General features: G+C 40.6%; 1 protein-coding gene across 2 annotated transcripts in view; it reads right to left on the bottom strand.

Moving 5' to 3' along the window:
- Positions 1–19456, bottom strand: part of plxdc2b (plexin domain containing 2b) — a 343331-nt gene that overhangs the window by 31931 nt on the left and 291944 nt on the right. Inside the window, exons 12-13 of one of the 2 annotated variants that reach the window (XM_048613862.1) lie at positions 18035–18073; positions 11184–13012 (exon numbers count right to left, since the gene is read on the bottom strand). In XM_048613862.1, the coding sequence (XP_048469819.1) occupies positions 12816–13012; positions 18035–18073 (236 nt within the window). In that variant the 3' untranslated portion in view covers positions 11184–12815. Of the gene's footprint in view, positions 1–11183; positions 13013–18034; positions 18074–19456 lie in introns of those variants that run through there. The other variant, XM_048613860.1, reaches the window with a different exon arrangement.

Genomic DNA, 19456 nt, shown 5'->3' on the forward strand with positions numbered 1-19456 from the left:
CAGAGCATCTCAGTTCTGTCAAGGACACTTTTCACATTTCAAGTTGTCCATGGAGTAGTCTGAGCTTTGGGTTTAGATCTTGAGAAGCAGCCGGCATCAGTACAAAACATGAAACTATTTCTGGAGATGGTCACCCCACAGATTAGGATCGTGCAGTCAGAGGGGGAATGGGTGATTGCCAGACGGTCAAAGAGGGTCACGTGAGTAATGCAAGAGTTCTCGGCTTTTGAACTGTGCTCGGTACAGAATACTTGTGAAGGCAATGGCTCCTTTGAGGAGTTTAGATAGGGCTGACTCCACAAAACAACTGAATGTTCATCTGTCGGGTGGGTGGCTGGGAATGCAGGATAAAGGAAAAAGCAATTTCTGTGATCACGGGGCAGAATGTTGACTCACTAGCGTCAAGGTCGAGGATGTCATTGTGCAGCTGCAGAATACTCTGGGCGGGAGTGGGGGTGCTGGTTAACAGCCAGAGCTTGTGGACCATTACAGTACTAACGACATCAATAGTAAGAAATAGAAATAGGTGAATAATGAAAATGCAAGAGGGAGGGCTAGAAATCTTTGGGCATTGAGAGTTGTTCTGGTGTAAATGTGATGTGTACAAGCCAGGCAAATTTCAAAATAATAGGCTTGGGATCAATGTCCTGTTGGAGATGTTTGTTGTAAGGGCTTAAACCAAGTAAGCAAGGGAATGAGAATCCGAGAGCAAATTCAAAAAGGTGAGAAACAAAATGTGGAAGTGGAAGATTGGAAAGTTTTTAAATGAGGACAGAATGCAGAAATAGGAAAGACTAAAAAAAAGGCAAAGGAGATTTTCAGTGATTAGTGTCATTTACTGCATTGCGAGGAGTCGAGTGAATAAAAACATAAGGCATTAATGAAACATAGCTTAAAGAAAAGTAGGCATGGCAACCCAACATTCACACAAGATAGAGAGGAGAATTAAAAAAAGGTGTTTTCTCTTGCTTCCAAGTTTATTGCATATACGTACATGGGTGAAACCCTAAGTTTTATGGTCAGGTGGGCAGGACATCCTGTCTCCAGTAGGGAGTTTTTGAGATCCAGCATCCAGGCCAATACTTGAAAGGCAGCCCGACAACTCTTCACTCTCAGCACCCTAGGAGCATCACTCAACCTCTACTCATCAGCCCCACCCATCACTGGAGAGATCAGAGCTGATCTTTCTTTGCAACTTCTTTCTGGCTGTAACACTACATTCTGGATTCTGTTCTATTACCCTGATGTACTTATATACGGTGTGATTTACCTGGATAGCATGAAAAACAATACTTTTCACTGTACCTCGGAAAATGTGACAATAATGAATCAAATTAAATCAAATCTCACCTGAGAGCAGTCGACCAACTGGAGGTCAGACCCTTTCCAGTACCGACCGGGTTATATTGGGAGTGGCGGCCAGTTTCAGTACTACATTTGGGTCTGCAGTAAAGATTGGCCATGGAGTTCTGAGGGGAGGTGAGTGCTGTTAAAGGGTTAGGGAGATGTGCTTTGGAAGAAAGGACCAGGGTGTGGCTTTCAGTGGGAATCCTCCCTCACCTCCTCCTAATGTTGGATCACTCAACTGAAAAAGCAGCTAAAGACAGTTGGGTTTATGAACAGCAGGTTGTTGCTGTACGCCAAGCAGATGATGTAGCCTGTGCAAACCTTGTTCCATCAACCTCCTTTTGAAAGAGGCAGTAAAAAAAGCTTTGAGCAAATTGAACATGACTGGTTGAACGTGAAGTGTTACTCTGACTGGAGTTAGGGGGTATCATCAAAGATCCATTTACCTCAATCAGACCATCCAAAAGTGTATACAGAGGTTGGACACAAGTGATGGTGTGCACCCAGAACCCAAATATGTGGAAAGTTCCAAAAAGTTATTTGTCATCCATCCTGTCATCCATTTTTCTTCTGAGCTTAATGGATTCTATCCACTGTTGTTACCAAAAGTATTTAAACAATAGTATTCACCATTGTTCACAATGTCATATTGGGCTCTAGGTACCAACTATTGGTGGTGTGTATTCAGGGCAATTTACAGACATCAGTCTCCCTTTCTCTGCTAAGTCTAAGGGCCTATCTAATTATTAGCAATTGAGAATAAACCACTGGAGAGTCTTAACAAGAAAAGACAAACCAGTTTGTTGCATGATAGCACTATGTACTATTTACATTAAGTAATTAGGCATAATTAAAGCTATCAGAAGCCAGACTTGACATATTTTTCTCTTTTGGGACCTTGTACAAGGCTCACTAATTCTCCAACCAAAGACTGTGTTAAATAATCAAACTGGATGGAGCTAATGCAAATCCAACATTAACTCTTTCAAAATCATTACAAAGCCCAGTAAGTAACACAGAGATATTGCTATTCAATACAATTAGAAGCTTGAAAGAAGTAACTCAATACCGTTCTGCTAGTTCACTGAACTTAAAACTTTATTGGAAGCATTTAATGCAGAATTGCTATGATGCAAAACTTAAAAGTTTGTAAACAAAGAAAATATTGCAATATTGCTATAGATTATAGTGCATAAATTTGAAGAAAGCCTAAGACAACAGGACTTTAATAGTAATGGTCTAATTGAAAAATTCAAGCTTGAAGACAGCAGATTACAAACAGCATTGAGATGCTACAGATTTAAAACAGCTTCAACAGAATAAGGATAAACTAAAACATTTAGAAGAAATGGAAGGATAAATAATCATTCTAAAATGATTCAATGTTCCAGATGGGCCCCACAGAAACCAGGATTGGATATCCTGGGGACAACAATTTTTAAGGTACAAAATGCCTTCACTTTCTTGTCTTTTCCCTATAAATGCTGATTCCCTTACTAATTAAAAAAATTGTCTATCACCCAACCTCTACAGTAGGGAATTAAACAAATTCACTACCCTCTGAGAGAGGAAATTCATCCTCATCTCTGTCTTATAAGGGAAACCCCTTTTTCTGAGCTTATGCCCTCTGGTCAAAGACCCTCTTACCAGGGAAAACAACCTCTCTACATCTACTCGATCAGTCCCCTAAGAATCTTGTGTGTTTCAAGAAGGTTGCTTTTTGTTCTTATAAACTCCAATGAGTAGAGGCCACAATGTCTCCTCATAAGACAGTCCCTCCATACTCTGGATCAGCCGAGTGAACCTTCTCTATACTGCTGCCCACCAGTGTATCTTTCCTCAGATAAGAGACCAAAACTGTTAACAGTATTCCAGCTATGGTCTAACTAAAGTCTTGTCTTGTTTAGCAAGACCTCACTATATTTTGTAATCCAATAGACCCCCGAGCTCATCCCATGACCAACCCTCCCTCTCATCCCCGCCTCCTTGACCTGACATAACCTGTCCATCTTCTCTCCCACCTATCTGCTCCTCCCACCTCACTGACCAATTCCCACCACTACCTAGCTGCACTCACTTATCACCATCCCACCTACCTTCCCTAGCCCCACCCCTCCTCTCTCTATTTATTTCAGAGCTCCCTTTCCCCTCCCCATTTCTGAAGAAGGGTCCCAATCCGAAACATCAGCTTTCCTGTTCCTTTGATGCTGCCTGGCCTGCTGTGTTCCTCCAGCTCCACACTGTGTTATCTCTGACTCCAGCATCGGCAGTTCTTACCATCTCTGGATAGGTTGGAACTTTTTTCACTGCAGCATAGGAAGTTGAACGGTGATCTTATAGAGGTTTAGAAAATCATGGGGGGTATAGATAGGATTAATGGTAGGTGTTTTATCCCTAGGACAGGGGATTTCAAGACAAGGGCGTACATTTTTAAAAGGTGAGAGTACAGACATTTAAAAAAGAGATGGGGACAATTTTTTTTATACAGAGGGTGGTTCATGTGTGGAATGAACTTCCTGAGGAAGTGGTGGATGCAGGTACAGTTACAACATTTAAAAGATACATAGATAAGTACATGAATAGGAAATGGGCCAGGAACAGACAGGTGGGACTTGTTTAGTTTGGGATTCTGCTCGGCATGGACTGGTTGGACCGAAGGGTCTGTTTCCTTATTGTATGACTCTATAACTTCCTACATTGCAGCACACTCACTGTATGGACTGCTTTGGTTCAAGAAGAACTTAAGCCAACTATGAATTGACAACAAATACTAGACAAGCCAGCAATTTTCACATCCAGAAAAGAAATTAGAAAGAAATTAAATGGAGTAAAATGACACCAAGTACTATGTGAGAAAGACAAGTCATGTTTCAAAGATTATAATTAAATGCATTAAAATGAAAGAGGTGATTACCAGTTCAAGAAGTGCCTGTGCATCAGTGTCAGGGCTAAAATCTTCCAAAATAAATAACATTTCAGTCAGTGTGCAGGAGTCTACAGAAAGCAATTTAATAACTCTGAGAAGTGGCAGTTAATATGAGAGTCACTTATAAAATCAGGCTGTCAAGCAAAATACAAGAGTATTTCAAACTCTGAGAATGACTGGGCTTGGTTGCAGTATCCAAAACTGCAAAGAGAAAGGCATGTTAAAGTATTGTCAGTGCACAAGACTTGACTGCTGGTGGCAATTTTTAAATGCCTCAGCAATATCTTTCTGCTGCATGTACATAGCCAGTGATTACAGCCTGTTTATTGCTGTCTGTAAGTTATTAAAATTGGAACAAGAAAGGAAGAAAGACATGGATTTTATCACATCTTTCATAACTGGCAGACACCTCAAAGCTTTACAGCCAATGCAGTACTTCTGAAGTGTCATCATTGTTGAAATGTAGGAGTCAGGGCAGCCAATCTTGTGCATAACAAACCCCAAAAAGCAGCAGTGTGATAATAATCAGATACTGCTTTATTGGGATGTTGATTAGGGATAAAATTAGCTGAGACAGCAGGGATACCTTCCCTGAATTAATGCCATGGGACTTTTTATTTCAATTTGACAGTGCAAGACAGGGCATTGTTTTAAAGTCTCATCCATCATTACTGCACTAGAGTGCTCAAGCCCTGTAGTGGAACTTGAGCTCAATACCTTCTGTCCCAGAGTAATTGTGCTACCAGCTGAGCTACAGCTGATGAGAAGACTAGGTAGTATCTAAATGGTGGTAACTTTTCCTGCCATGAATGTACATGAATAAGAACAAATATGTTTTTCAGCAAGCTAGCTGAGAGTCATGGGTTACCCAGCTCTGACTTTCTCCTTCAGTCTGCCCAGAAATGACAGAACCCAAACAATTATTTAGTGAAAATCAGAACATGCCAAAAAGTCATTACCTTTAATATTCACTCAAGAGCTAAACAGAACTATGGACTGTACACATTAGGAAAAAATTGCAGAAGACAGACAAAAAAAATGAGTATGGTCAAATTAGAGCATGTGAGAAAACTAATGAGAAATATGAAAACAGATAGGCAAAAAGACATAAGATTCAGCCCTAAGTCCAATTTGTGCTGAGGTTTTTGCAAGCCTAGTGAATTCTCTCGCTTTATCTTGCCAAACTTGCCTCTTTAACGACTTACTACGCTCCATTGCATCTCTGACATCTGACTTGTGCCTCATCTTCCCACAGGCTGTTCCTGGAACAACTCACCACACAGTGGATATCTGCCGAAAGACCAGCATCCCTTGTGCCCGCACCATATTTAAAAGAGCTTTGTGCACCTTGCATTCTGAAGCTGCTCTGCTCAGTGAGAGACTATGGTGGAATAGCAGAGATGGGGAAGATGGCACCGTGATTTTCTGACAGGTGGTCCTGGTGGATGGGCTGCTTCAGGGGAAAAGCATCCTACTTCCGGAGAACCAGCAGAAGACACTGCACCATCAGGCCCTGCCAGTTATGTTGAGATTTTCACTCAGATTGTGCCATCTCGGGGGTGCAGAGGAGTGGCAAGTGAGTAAGTACCACTCTTCATTCCACTTCAAATCTCCAATGCTGTCACTCTCAAACATTGCACACTACTTATAACAACTGGCTGTGATGTCTTGTCTCTTGTGTCTTGCAGGTTCTGATAGCTCCCTCTAACATCTGCTGGTGTGCCCTACAAAGCAAGTCTGTGCTTCCTGAGCACACCAGCAGTGCATTGGAGAAGCGACAAGGTGTTGGCATATGTCAGTTGCCAATGTATGTGGTTGAGGGGTAAATGTGCTTGGTGCCTGCGGACAATGCTCTGGGCTGCAGCTTGGTCTTGGGCAACATGGAGGTCATTGGAGTAAGTGGCGTATCTGCCAGGGACTTTTTCCCAATGTTGAGTTTATTTAGTGAGTTCAATAAGATGGAAGGCTGAATATGTTATGCCTTTAATAAGGTGCTTAACAAGTGTTAATCCCAGTCAGTTGGCATCTTGCCACTGCCTAGTCAGAATCTGGCCATGTTATTGTGGAAAGTATAAAAGATGGAGTGAGAAGATCTTGATATTGAGATGGGCTTTGCCGCACTTGTTGCTCCATTCTGCCATACTTTCCACCATAGCCTATGTCATTCAGACCGTAGTAACATCCCACGCATTGTTAGAGTTTCTGTTGACTTTTTTCAACAAAAGTAAGTGTTGCTCCTACGGCGAGTTCAGGGAATTGATACAGTGTAATGGAACATAAAGAGATAGTAGGTGAACTGAACAGGCATTTTGCAAGAGTCTTCACTATAAAAGGTATAAGTAACATTCCAGAAATAGCTATAAACCGTGAAATTGAAGAGAGGGAAGAAGTCAATAAAATTATAATCTCCGGGGAATTGGTACTAAGCAAATTGTTGGAGCTGTTGGCTGACAAATCCCCACGTCCTGATGGACTTCATCCAAAGGTATGAAAAGAAGTGGCCAGTGAGATAGATAATGTGCGCATTTTAATTTTCCAAAATTCTTGAGATCTGGGAAGATTCCATTAGATTAGAAAATGGACAAAGTAAATCCTTTGTTCAAACAGGGAGGGAGACAGAAAGCAGGAAACTGCAGGCCAGTTAGTTTAACTTTTATCACAGAGAACATTTAGAAACTATTTGTTAAAAACAGTACAGCATTTGGTATGTTGTCACATTAAAGCTTATTGTTTGTGGTGTAGGGGGAAATATATTGGCATGGATTGAATATTGGAAAGCTAACAGGAAACAAGACGTAGGCTTAAAGTGTCATTTTATGGTTGGCAAGATGTAAAAAGTGCTGTGTCACAGAGAATGGGGTCTCTGATTGGACCTCAATATTTTATATAAAAGACTAGAATGTAAGGACTGAAAGTATGGTTGTCAAATATGCTGCCTACACAAATACAGGTAAAAAAAAGTAAATTGTGAAGGGAACATTAGGAGGCTACAAAGGGATGATGTGAAATAGTCTATTGCGGCAGGTAGGAGAGAAAGTAAGTCATCTAAATGATGACAGGTTGCAGAGATTTGAGATGCAGCAGGTGTTCTAGTGAATGAATTGCAAAAACTTAATCTGTAGGTACAACAAGTAATTTGGAAAACTCATGGAATGTTGTCATTTATTGAGGGGAATTGAACATAAGAGTAAGGAGGATAAGCTTTAGTTAAACAAGACATTGAACCATAGAATCCCTACAGTGCAGAAGGAGGCCATTTGGCCCATTGAGTTCACACCAACCCTCTGAAGAGCATCCTATCAAGACACAGCACCCACACCATATCCCATAACTTCACATTTCCCACTGCTAATCCACATAGCCTGTTCATCCCTGAACACTACAGGCAATTTCAGCATGGCTAATCCACCTAAACTGCACATCTTTGGACTGTGGGAGGAAACCGGAGTACCCAGAGGAAACCCACGCAGACATGGGGAGAATGTGCAAGCTCCACACAGACAGTCGCCCAAGGCTGGAATCAAACCCAGATCCCTGGCACAGTGAGGCAGCAGTGCTAACCACTGAGAAACTGTGCCACCCCCACATTAGTGAGCCTACATCTGAGTAGTCCATATTGTATTGCTCCTCTTATTTAAGGAAGGATGTAAGTGGTAAGGGGACATTTATTAGACTTGTACCTGGAATGAGAGGTTGTTTTTAAAGTTTAGGTTGTTCAGGTTAGGCTTGTATCTGCATAAATTTCTATGGTCCTGAGGAATCTTTACAGGGTAAACATGGAAAGGATGGGAGAATCCAGAAGTAGGACCATCATTTCAAAAGACGAGATTTTAAATATTGAGAATATATTGAGACAGTCAAGGAGAATTTTTTTTCTTTTTGTATAACTGAATAAGGAGAATGTCACAGCTGCACTGAGAGAGGACATCTTGGCGGGCTCATCCAGTAAGGTCATATGGGTAGAACTCAGGAATAAAAAAGTACAATCACTATGATGGCATGATACTACAGGCCTCCCAACAGTCAGCAGGAGATAGAGGAACAGATATGTCAGCAGATCATGGAAAGAGGTAAAAATCATATGGTTGCTGTACTGAGTGATTTTAACTTCCCCAATATTGACTGGGACTCCTTTGAGGCCAGGGGCTTAGATGGGGCAGAATTTGTTAGGTGCATCTAGGAGGAAATCTTGAAACAATATGTAGATATTCCAACTAAGCCTGAGCCTGGCCAGGTGATTGAAGTTTCACTGGAGGAGCATTTCAGGAACAAGGATCATAATTCTGTACCTTTTAAGATAGTTATAGATAAGGATAAAACTGGTCTTTGGGTGAAAGTGCTAAATTAGGGCAAGGCTAATTATAATAGTATTAGGCAGGAACTGAAGAAATTAGATTGGGGGTGGCTGTTTGAAGGTAAATCCACATTTGACATGTGGGAGTCTTTTAAAGACCAGCTGATTAGAGATCAGGACCAGCATGTTCCTCTGAGGACGAAACATAAGGATAGCAAGATTTGGGAATCCTGGATGATATGATATATTGAGAGTTCAGTCAAAAAGAAAAAGGGAAGCATAAGTAAGATTTAGGAAACTGAAAGCAGACAAGTCCCTTGAAGAACATAAAGGAAGCAAAGAACTTAAATAAGGAATGAGGAGGGGTAAAAGGAGTCATGAAATGTCATTGACAAGTAAGATTAAGGAGAATCCCACGAATTTTATATGTCTGTTAGGAGCAAGATGGTAGCTAGGGAAAGGCTAGGTTCACTCAAAATCAAAGAGGGGAATTTATGCAGAGATCTCGTGGAATGTGTGAGGTCCTGAATGAGTACTTTGCATCAATATTCACCAAGGAGGAGAATATGGATGACGTTAAGATTAGGGAGAGGTATGTTGATACTGTTAAGATGTTAAGGAGGAGGATATGTTGGTTATCTTGAAAAGCATTAAGATAGAATGTGCTGCCAGGGGAGGTAGTAGAAGCAGATACAGTAGCAACTTTTAAGAGACATTTAGACAGGCACATGAACAGGCAGGGAATAGAAGGATACAGACCACGTACAGACAGATGGGATTACTTTAGAATGGCATCAAGGTTGGCACAGACATGGTGCGCTGAAGAGCCCATTTCTGTGTTATACTATTCTATGTACTAATTGTTTGAAGATGGCCCTCAGGCAATCAGAGATAGTATCAGAGACAGAAGAAGTGGCCTTTATGGCTCTATAGGTCACAGAAATAAGCACGTGGTGCAGCAAGCACAGAAGGTGATTGCTTGGACGTGAACACAGTACTTGCACTTGGGTTGATATCCAGGAGAATATCCCATGTGATGAATAGGACCAAAACAAACAGCAAAAATCTTGATCAACAATCACACAATGATTTGAATGTGCTGCTGTTAATGGCTATCAGCAGTGATTCTAACTGCTAGCTGTAGTTGCCTCAAAATTTCACAAAGATTTCAATGACTTTATGCATATTCTCAATGATGCCAGTTACCATGGTCTCAGTGTGTGCCAAAGCAGAATAGTTGGAGGTACATGTGAGTAGTAGAGTGACTATGAGGCTACCAATGAGGATGGGTTGAATATCTGAATATGACCCATGACTTCCCAGTGTTAGGGATTGTTGACAGGTGAGTGATGGGCATGAGCAGTATAAGAGCTTGATGGAGTGGTGGATATGAGATGCTAAGTGAACATATATTCAATGACTTTGACAACCAATGTGAGGTTGTGGGACGTCTTTCAGCACTACCGCCAGATCCTTTGGTCAAGATGCCTGGAAATAACTTCCTTGACATTTTGTTCCCAATCCCTCTGAGAACTGCCATTGTGGGTCAGTTGCAGCCCCATGGAACCGTGATATCTTTCCTCCTGGTCACTTCCAACACTGAGGCTTCCAGCACCACATCCTTGACTCTGGAATCTTCTGTTGCCATGAAGTTACATTTTCCTTGTTTAGGATTGCAGGATTTGTATTCAGCACCAGCCACCCATTGTTCAATGAGACTTCACTTTTACAGAGACAGAATGTCTTAAGGACAGAAGTTTGCTTGCACCATCAGCTATTAGTATGACACTGTTCGGTTCTTTGTTGGGCACAGGCAGAGAGCAGGCTGGCAGATGGATGACCCTAAGCTACATTCATGTAAATGAAGCGGTCGTACCAAATTTGCATAGTGCATGCCTTCACTGGAACTGGCATGGGCAGATCATGAATCATGACCCCTGCACACAAAAGATGGTGCAACCTAATTTTAGCTCTTTAAATTAGCTACAGGATAAAAATTCTAAGTCCTCATTCGATGTTACTTAGAAAATGTTCGGAATGCAGGCAAAAATCAATTCTATAAATTTACTTAGTCAATTTTAACTTTGTCATTTCTTTTAAAATAGTTTTGTGGTGCTCCACAATAGATACAGAAATGTTTAAATGAAAGGATTAATATGTCCTGGTGCAGTCATAGCCACCTGTTACTTAATTAAAACAGTGAAAAGCTTGAGCCTGTCAATAATGAAGAAACAAGGCGAGATTTCTGTGTTATGGCCTTTGGCCTGGTATTGTCTTAATTAGGCCATGAGATAGTATAACTGGTATTGAATTTGTCTCAATGATTTATATATTGAGAGGAAAAGGATAAGAATGAAATAATTGTAAGTGGGGGTGCTAAAATCTTGCAATTGCTGTTTCTTGAACTACATCTTTAACAGGGACCCGATTCGTCTAGATGAACTGGGCTGGCTTTCTCTTAAGATTATACACACACATTGTTTATCAACTTTCATAGGTTTTAGAATGCTTAAAGGCTCAAACATCCTCCCAAACTGGAGTAGACATGTAAAGATTGATGGTTTCAGAAAGGTTAAGTGTTCCAGATCCAAACAGAAATTGAGAATACAAAATATATCCTAAAAGTTACTTTTATTCCAGAAATATTAAAGCACAGCATAACAGTCATGACAGAAATTACATTTGCAACATTAGCTAAAGGTAGAGAGAGAAGATAACTAATGCTAGAGGCAGAGAGATGACAAGGAGAGATTTTCTGTCCATCCCAATTTGGAATGGTCTGCTGAAAAATGGTGGCTTCAAATTCAGTAGTTATTTTCAAAAAGGAATCAAATTTACACTTGAAAAGGAAAAATGTCAGGACTATGGGAAAGAGTAAGGCTGTTGAAATATTTGGATAACTCTTTCAAAGGGCTGGTACAAGTACAGTGAACCCATACTGTAAGACTCTCTGTTTCTGTAAAGGAAAACAATGTCTACTGTTGTGGCCTAATATGACAGTGAAGCATAACGGAGAAAAGAAAATAGATCTGCCTGATACTACAGCCAACCTTCCATATAAGGAATTAGGTTGCATTCTTTTACAGTTGTGTCCCCTAAGGGACAGTATACACTCCAGAATTCTATGTTACTTTAATTATGGACTTAACCTTCCTGGGCCTACACACAATTTTATTTTGCTGTACCGCATTAAAATCTCATTTACAATGAATTGGGACAATGTTTACAATTGAACTGCATGCTTTATTAGCCCCTTTCTTAACCTGCCCTGCCACCTTCAATGATTTGTGCACATATACCCCCAGGGCACTCTGCTCCTGAACCTCCTTTTGCACTGGATCTTTCATTTTATATTGTTCTACTTGTTATACCTACCAAAATAAATCACTTCCTACTTCTCAGCATACAATTTCACTGATCACTTTTCTGTCCAACAAATGGTTAATAGTCCTTTGAAGTTCTACACTACTTCTTCAAACATCCAACTTTTGAACCTTCAGCAAATTTTCAAATTGTATCTTCTATATCTACGTCTAGAATTACACGCATCACGAAAGGAATGGGTTTAATACTGATCCCTAGGGAAATCCTGCCATATTCCTTTCTCCAGTCTGAAAAAAGTTTACTCCTGCTCCCTGTTTCCTGACACAAAGCCAATTTAATATCCATGCTGAGTGGTTGCCTTCTATCTGTGAGAGGTGGCAGAAATGCAGCCTCAGAACCTTGATGAGGCTCAATAAGATCATCTGTTGCACTTTGTTTGATACCTGATTCCGAAAAAGTAAGGTCAGTCACAAGTCCCGCACATGAGGTTGTCCATCGCCAATGGTGCAGAAGGACCTGTCCTGGTACCCCATTCATAGGCGACTGTCTCTTTAGGAGCTTCTGAATCGCATGTCATGGTGGTGGTAATTCCTGCCCACTGGAATTACTGTTGCCATTTGCACCAATCTTTAGTCTGTCATGACTCATACTGAGGGTTTTCATGTCTCTTTTGACAGGATCCATGAATTGGAGCTTTTGGTGCTCTACTGGTCTCTTGGCACAGCATAGCACACAGCACAGCTTTAGGGATCTGGTCACCTTCCATCATGCGCACACGCCCAAGCCAGGGAAGCCTTTTTTGCTTGATTAGTCCTCGTATGCTTGAGAAGTTGGCCCTAGAAAGAACTGATTTTTTGGTGACTTTATCTTTCTACATGATGCCACAGATATATAATGAATACCAGAGTTGCAAGTTATTGAGTCTTAGTTCAAAAATTTGCGGATTGCTTCCAGTGGAGTGCTGTTGAGTCTGACCACAGACTTAGACAAAATCTGTCCTATAACTATAGTTCCCTTGACACATCTGGTGAGGGTGAACATGACAAAGATGTTCAATAGATGATCCATGAGCCTTTGGAGCCGGTCTGCTGTCTGGGCAACTAACATCAATATCCATCGTACTTAACAGAAAAAAACATTAGAAATCTTTAATAATATAGTGCCTTGGTAAAACTGCATTTAGAAAATCCATGCTGAAGAGGCTTTACGGTGTCTACAGAATGGAAATAAGCCATTCCACCCGTCAAGTCTACACCAACTCTCCAAAGAGCATCCCACCCAGACCCACCCATCTACTTCCCATGGCTAATCCACCTAGCTTCTACATCAAAAAAAGAGATTTGTAGTTTAGAGAGCTATTTTTAAGGAATATTTTAAAGATAAAGGAGAGGTGAATGGGGGTGCACATCTTCAGGAGTTAATTATAGAGCTTAGGTCACTGATAATCAATGGTGGAATTGTTAAAATAGGGCAAGAGGCCAGATTTAGAGAAGTGCAAGATTATGAGGGTTGTAGCGCTGGAAGAGGTTCCAAATATATGGATTGGCATTGCCTTGGAAGGATTTGAAGGAAGATAATCATTTTAAAATCAAAGGATTACTGAACTGTGAGACAGCGCAGATCAGGAAGTACAAGGGTGATGGGTTAATGTGACTAGATATGAGTTAGGGCATGGGCAGCAGATGTTTGAGTGAGTTCATGCATATGGAGGGTGGAAAATGGGAAGCCAGCCAGAAGTGCATCAAAATTTTCAACAGAATTGTCATTGTCAATAGAATCGTCATCACTTGGCATCTGTAGTTATTTTTTCCACTGCCTGCTGGCTTAATTTTCTCCATCAAATAAAAAACTGAACAATTCTCTTATCTAAATGTTTGCCTCCATGGCTGCCGAATCAATTTTAGTTCATTATTAGCAAAACTAACCTGAAATGACTCAAGGCTATGAATATTTACTATGTGTAATTCAACATCATATCAATAACTCAGGAAAATAGTGTTGAAAATCACTCATAATTAATTACCAAGTTAACAACAATTCATCCAATCAGAGCCTCAGTTATGATAGAGGGACTCAATGTTTTTGCATTAGCCTGAAGGTTGTATTCAATGTGACCAGCGTGGTCTACATTTGGCATTTATATGGACTGGATAAATTCAATTGCCTTCCAGCTACAGAGCTGTATACAGCTTTCATCACTCATATTCACTGAACCACGTTATTTGACGGTAGTAGGACTATATGACTACAAACAATATATTTTTAAATTTAATAAGCACAAAGCAATTGCTTTAATAATAGCTCACTAAATGGGATGGGGTGTTAAACTGGATGTTTCTTTCATGTTACAGCATTGATGCTGCACCCAATGCCAAATCTGCTTGGAGTTGTATAACATAAATGTGACGGCACTAATGGGTCAGAGTAATTGCCTCAAACAAGTGATATTACATGCAAAACTCAAATAGTTATCTGAGCCTTTGGTTTGTTATATCCTGGGTCTGTGCTGACTCTTCCTCTCTCTCTTCGCACTTGAAAAGTGATCCTGATTTCTCTCCTGCCTCAACTTGACCTCCACGTTGACAGGTGCTATTGATGGTCTCCGAATCTGCTATTTTAATGGAGAAGCCGCACGGTGCCTTTTGTTCAGCAGTGGGTGCAAAAGAAACCCAGGGATTTAAACAGCCTGAGCCTTAAAGTGATGACATTGGACATTTTAGGTATTCAACTTTCCTGCACATCTGAAACTAGTTAGCTCCCCACTCAAAAATTCATATTTGTCACCTATCAATAACTACGCCTTGAACAATCCTACAAATCTGCAATAATCAGACTAGAAATCTTAATTCTGTTGCTCTCTCATCTGACACTGCCTGGCCCGCTGACTATTTCTAGTATTTGCATCATCATCCCTTGGAACCTTTGATTTATGTTTCTGTCCATAATGAAAACCAGCAAATTCCAGGTTATTAGCCATACTGTACATTATGCTTCTGCTTCCAGCCTCAGTCTGTAATGCAAGTGTAAAGCTAAAAGAATAGTTTCACATGCTAGGGTTATTTTCGCTAATAGCAATAGAGCAAAGTTTCAGAATGACCACCAGTTCTACATCTCTCTGATTTTCACTTCCATTTTCTTCTCAAAACTGTAAACTAATAGCCGCTCTGTAGCAGCACTTTGAACTGTGCAACATTGCCTCAGTTTATATGCCTAAATTTCTGGAGTCTGCTTTGAAACCCTACATTCTGAGTCAGAACCAACAGCGTGACCTCTGAGTAAAGGCTGGCATCTTCCAATAGCACAGCTTTTAAAGTCCTTCCAAGTTAGTTTCCCAAGTGACGTTGTCTGCAGCTGTTGTGCAAATGAAGACATTTCAAGAGCTAACCAAAATAAATAAAACAGGATGATAGTCAGAGTACCTGTGGGAAGTTTGTTGAATACCTTTTGACCATTTTAACACCAAGATTGCATTTTTCAAAAAAATCACCCAAATTGTTACAAAGCTGATTTGTTTTCTCCACACAGCATCAAAATATCCCTTTTGAAAGAAAGAATTTGCTTCTGAATTTAGAGGAATAAGGATCAAAATTGCAATGCCATATGACTGTTCAATTCTTGTCTCACCAAAGGAAATTCACATCTGATTCAAATAAATGATTCAAGTGACAGGCACATCATACAGATTGAGGTCAGAAATCACACAACACCAGATTATAGTCCAATCCAACAGGTTTATTTGAAAACACAAGCTTTCGGAGCCTCGCTGCTGGAGCAAGGCTTCGAAAGCTTGTGTTTTCCAATAAACCTGTTGGACTATAACCTGGTGTTGTGTGATTTCTGACCTTGCCCACCCCAGTCCAACACCAGCACCTCCACAACATTCAGATCAAAGCAGGATGTTGAAAGAAAAATGAAAACAAAGAGAAGCGGACCATATGGCAGTGGGACCTCACACATGGAGGATCTACAGAGGCAAAAAGATGGTGACTTGGGGATGCTGCTCAACACTGCATTCATTGAGTTTAATACAATCATTTGGCACTTTAGCCTGGAAGTTGCTGTGAAAGATATTATACGAATGTTTAAATACTTGGCAATCAAGTACCCACCACTGCTAGGTTAAATGAAGCATTAAGCCATTTATTTAAAAGCATAATGTCTCACTATCATTTGAAGCCTTATTTTGGACTGGATTTTGCCAGCCTCCTGATGACATAGCTGGAGAAGGAAAGGCTGGCAAAAGAGTGCAGGTATGGCACCTGACACCTTCCCGCTGACATACCATTTTGCTAACAGGTGACAGAAAGGCTGTCCACTTGAATTGATTTGATCCATTTAAGTGTCTAATTAAAGGATGCTTCTCACCTCTGCTGACATTTTACAAGCAGTGCATCTCCCAATCCTGTTTACCTTACTATCAGGGAGCATGACCATCAATGGATACTTACATCCAAGTACAGGCCCAGCAATGTCCTGCTCCTCTCATTGGTGTTGCGGAGGCTTCTGAGCTTCCAACCATCTGATTTAGGCTGGCAACTTCAGCAGCAACTACATACTTGTCTGTAATCTAAGGAATCCAACCCCAGGACTTGCCTAAGTAGAATTTCCCCTACTCCCCCTTTGCCCCGCTTTTCACCTTGACACTACTCTACCATGGAAAAAGGCTGGCTTTTGATTCAGCTAATTATCTGATAGATACGATTATTTCTAGGTGCTTAAAATGAATCCAAATAATTCAGTTTCACATGAAAAAGTGAATAGCGACCAGCAGCCGTCATTCCCAACACTGCTGGTAATAGGGAGTTGCTGATCAACCAGCAGTTCAAGGAGGCAGTACACTATGACTTTTTCCAAGAACAATTAGGATGCAAAATAAATGGCTAGTGATGTCCATATATCTCACATGAACAATAATTAAAAAATTGTGAGGCATGTCAATTTTTAGGCAGAAAAATTGACACAGTCCTTTGAGTTACAGCTGGAATGTTTGAAGAGAGCAGTTGCACATAATCTCTCACCACACCCCCCTAGATGACAACAAGTTCTCACTGTTAGGTCCAAACCATTCCCTTCCACAGATATTACAACCAGCCATAATGCCATCTCAGGGGCAGGACTTCCACACCACTTGGGGAAATGCATGAGTTAACTGTCCTCTGTGGAGTTGGGAGCCCCAATGGCAGTGCTTCTGCTGCCAATTAAGGACTTCATTCCTTCAGAACTCCTGGAGCAAGGTTAGCAGGGATGCCATCAGTTTTAGTAGCTTGGGGCTTTCTCTCACCTCATTGTACTTTGCCTAGTTTCTCATACAATTATCTTGCGATTCATTCTGAATCTCTCGATCTGTCTTTGCTACAGACGGGCCTCCTTCTCCACTTGTTCCATTGTTTGACCTCTCTGCATCATTTGTATCTCGACTAAAAACAATTCTGTAAATCCATGTAGGATACAAAAGGTCAAATGTAGCACAATTATACATTGTTTGTAGAAGAGAGAATGACTACTCGTACTTGAAACATAAGGATATAGAAATTTTTTCATTGCGGAATGCAATTAGATTTCAAAAAGTGAATACTCTGGGGAAATATGCTTTTGTGAAGCCTTGCTTCCCCACTTGTGGCATGTCTATTATTCTTAAGTGAATTAAACACTATGCAACCTACACTGTCAATGTGTGAGCCCAGAGACATTCTGTTCATTATTCTGAGCACTACTTGTAAGGTCAGGTATCCACAAAAATAATTTTCTCTGCTCAAAATTTCTACCAGCAAAGGAAATCATTTTTATACAATTGTTGTGGATATTGTATTATAACTAGGCATAATATATTAAAAATAAAGGAAATACAATTTTTGATAATTAAATCAGATACAAAGTGCATCATTGAGATAAAATTGAGATAAAAATTAACTATGCCCCTGATGCATGGATTTCACATTCATTCTGAATTCAATGTTAACAGAGATAAGGAGCAAATCTTATGAAATGAAGTTAATTTTCTCATGAAGCATATATTTAAAAATAAGATTGAATACACCTGTCTTCAAATTCATATTAAATTCTTAGCTAAGTGCCACAGAATGTTTTTAATTATTTAAATGAAAACAATTAAATTTGTATCATTATATAAGTCAAATATTTACCTCCATTGTCCCTCAGGTGCATTGCAATCTTTGTATCATCTGCAAAACATTTAAAATATGAATTAGCAATGGCTTGCAAGTACAAACCTTACATTACAGAATATCTATTTAGCAGTACACAAAATGGAACTCCACAGTGCTGCCTAAGGGTGTGACTGAATATTTTCAAGCAATAACACATCATCCCATGTACCTTATGAGAAATTTTCAAAACTCAAATTTGTTTTCACTGTTAGGAGCAAATTGAAAGGGAAGGCTTACCTCCAGTCACTTACCACTTGGATATGATAAAGTAACCAAATTACAAGAAATGTTTTCATACAGATTGTTATTCAAGCAAATAATACTTTACAATAATTGGTTATTGTGGCAAAAGGTGGAAAATTATTTGACAGAGAATGAAGAATACATAAGAACATAGAGAAAAACAGAAAAAATTGAATTAAGGGAGGTAGTTTCTGCTGCCGAAATCACAATAACACAGGAGCAATTGGATCAATACCTAATAATATTAATACTGATCCTTCAACATAATGAATTGGCCTAAGGTGCTTCACAAAAGCATAAGGAAGAAAATGTTACGTGAGCCACAGCAATTCTAGGGTAAGTTTCCAGTAGCTGGGATAGAGAGTGTTTGAGAAGGTTTTAAAGGAGGAAAGGAAAGTGGGGTTGGGTTGTCAGTCCAAGGAAGAAATCCAAGAGAATACAGCATTGGAAACTGAGGACGCAGCAGCCCGTGATGGGATAGAGTTGTACAGTAGGAAAATACCAAGGGAATGGAGAGCTTCATAGGAAAGTATAGGGTTGTTTGAAGAGATAACACACATAGGAAGTAATGGTAGATGTGTGCAGATGTAGCAACCTGCATCAGCAATATACATTTACTTTGTGACAACAAGGTGCAGGGCTGGATGAACACAGCAGGCCAAGCAGCATCATGGGAGCAGAGAGGCTGACGTTTCGGGCCTAGATCCTTCATCAGAAAAGGGGGAGGGGAAGGGGGTTCTGAAATAAATAGGGAGGGAGTGGGAGGCGGATAGAAGAGGGATAGAGGAGAGGATAGGTGGAGAGGAAACAAACAGGTCGAAGAGCCGGGGATGGAGCCAGTAAAGGTGAGTGTAGGTAGGGAGTTAGGAAGGGGATAGGTCAGTCCAGGGAGGACGGACAGGTCAAGGGGGCGGGATGAGGTTGGTTGGTAGGAGATGGAGGTGCGGCTTGAGGTGGGAGGAGGGGATAGGTGGGAGGAAGAACAGGTTAGGGATGCAGGGACGAGCTGGACTGGTTTTGGGATGCGGTAGGGGGAGGGGAGATTTTGAAACTTGTGAAATCCACATTGATATCATTGGGCTGCAGGGTTCCCAAGCGGAATATGAGTTGCTGTTCCTGCAACCTTCGGGTGGCATCGTTGTGGCACTGCAGGAG

Source organism: Rhincodon typus, chromosome 2, assembly GCF_021869965.1.
Source record: "Rhincodon typus isolate 14 chromosome 2, sRhiTyp1.1, whole genome shotgun sequence".
Taxonomy (NCBI): Eukaryota; Metazoa; Chordata; class Chondrichthyes; order Orectolobiformes; family Rhincodontidae; genus Rhincodon; species Rhincodon typus.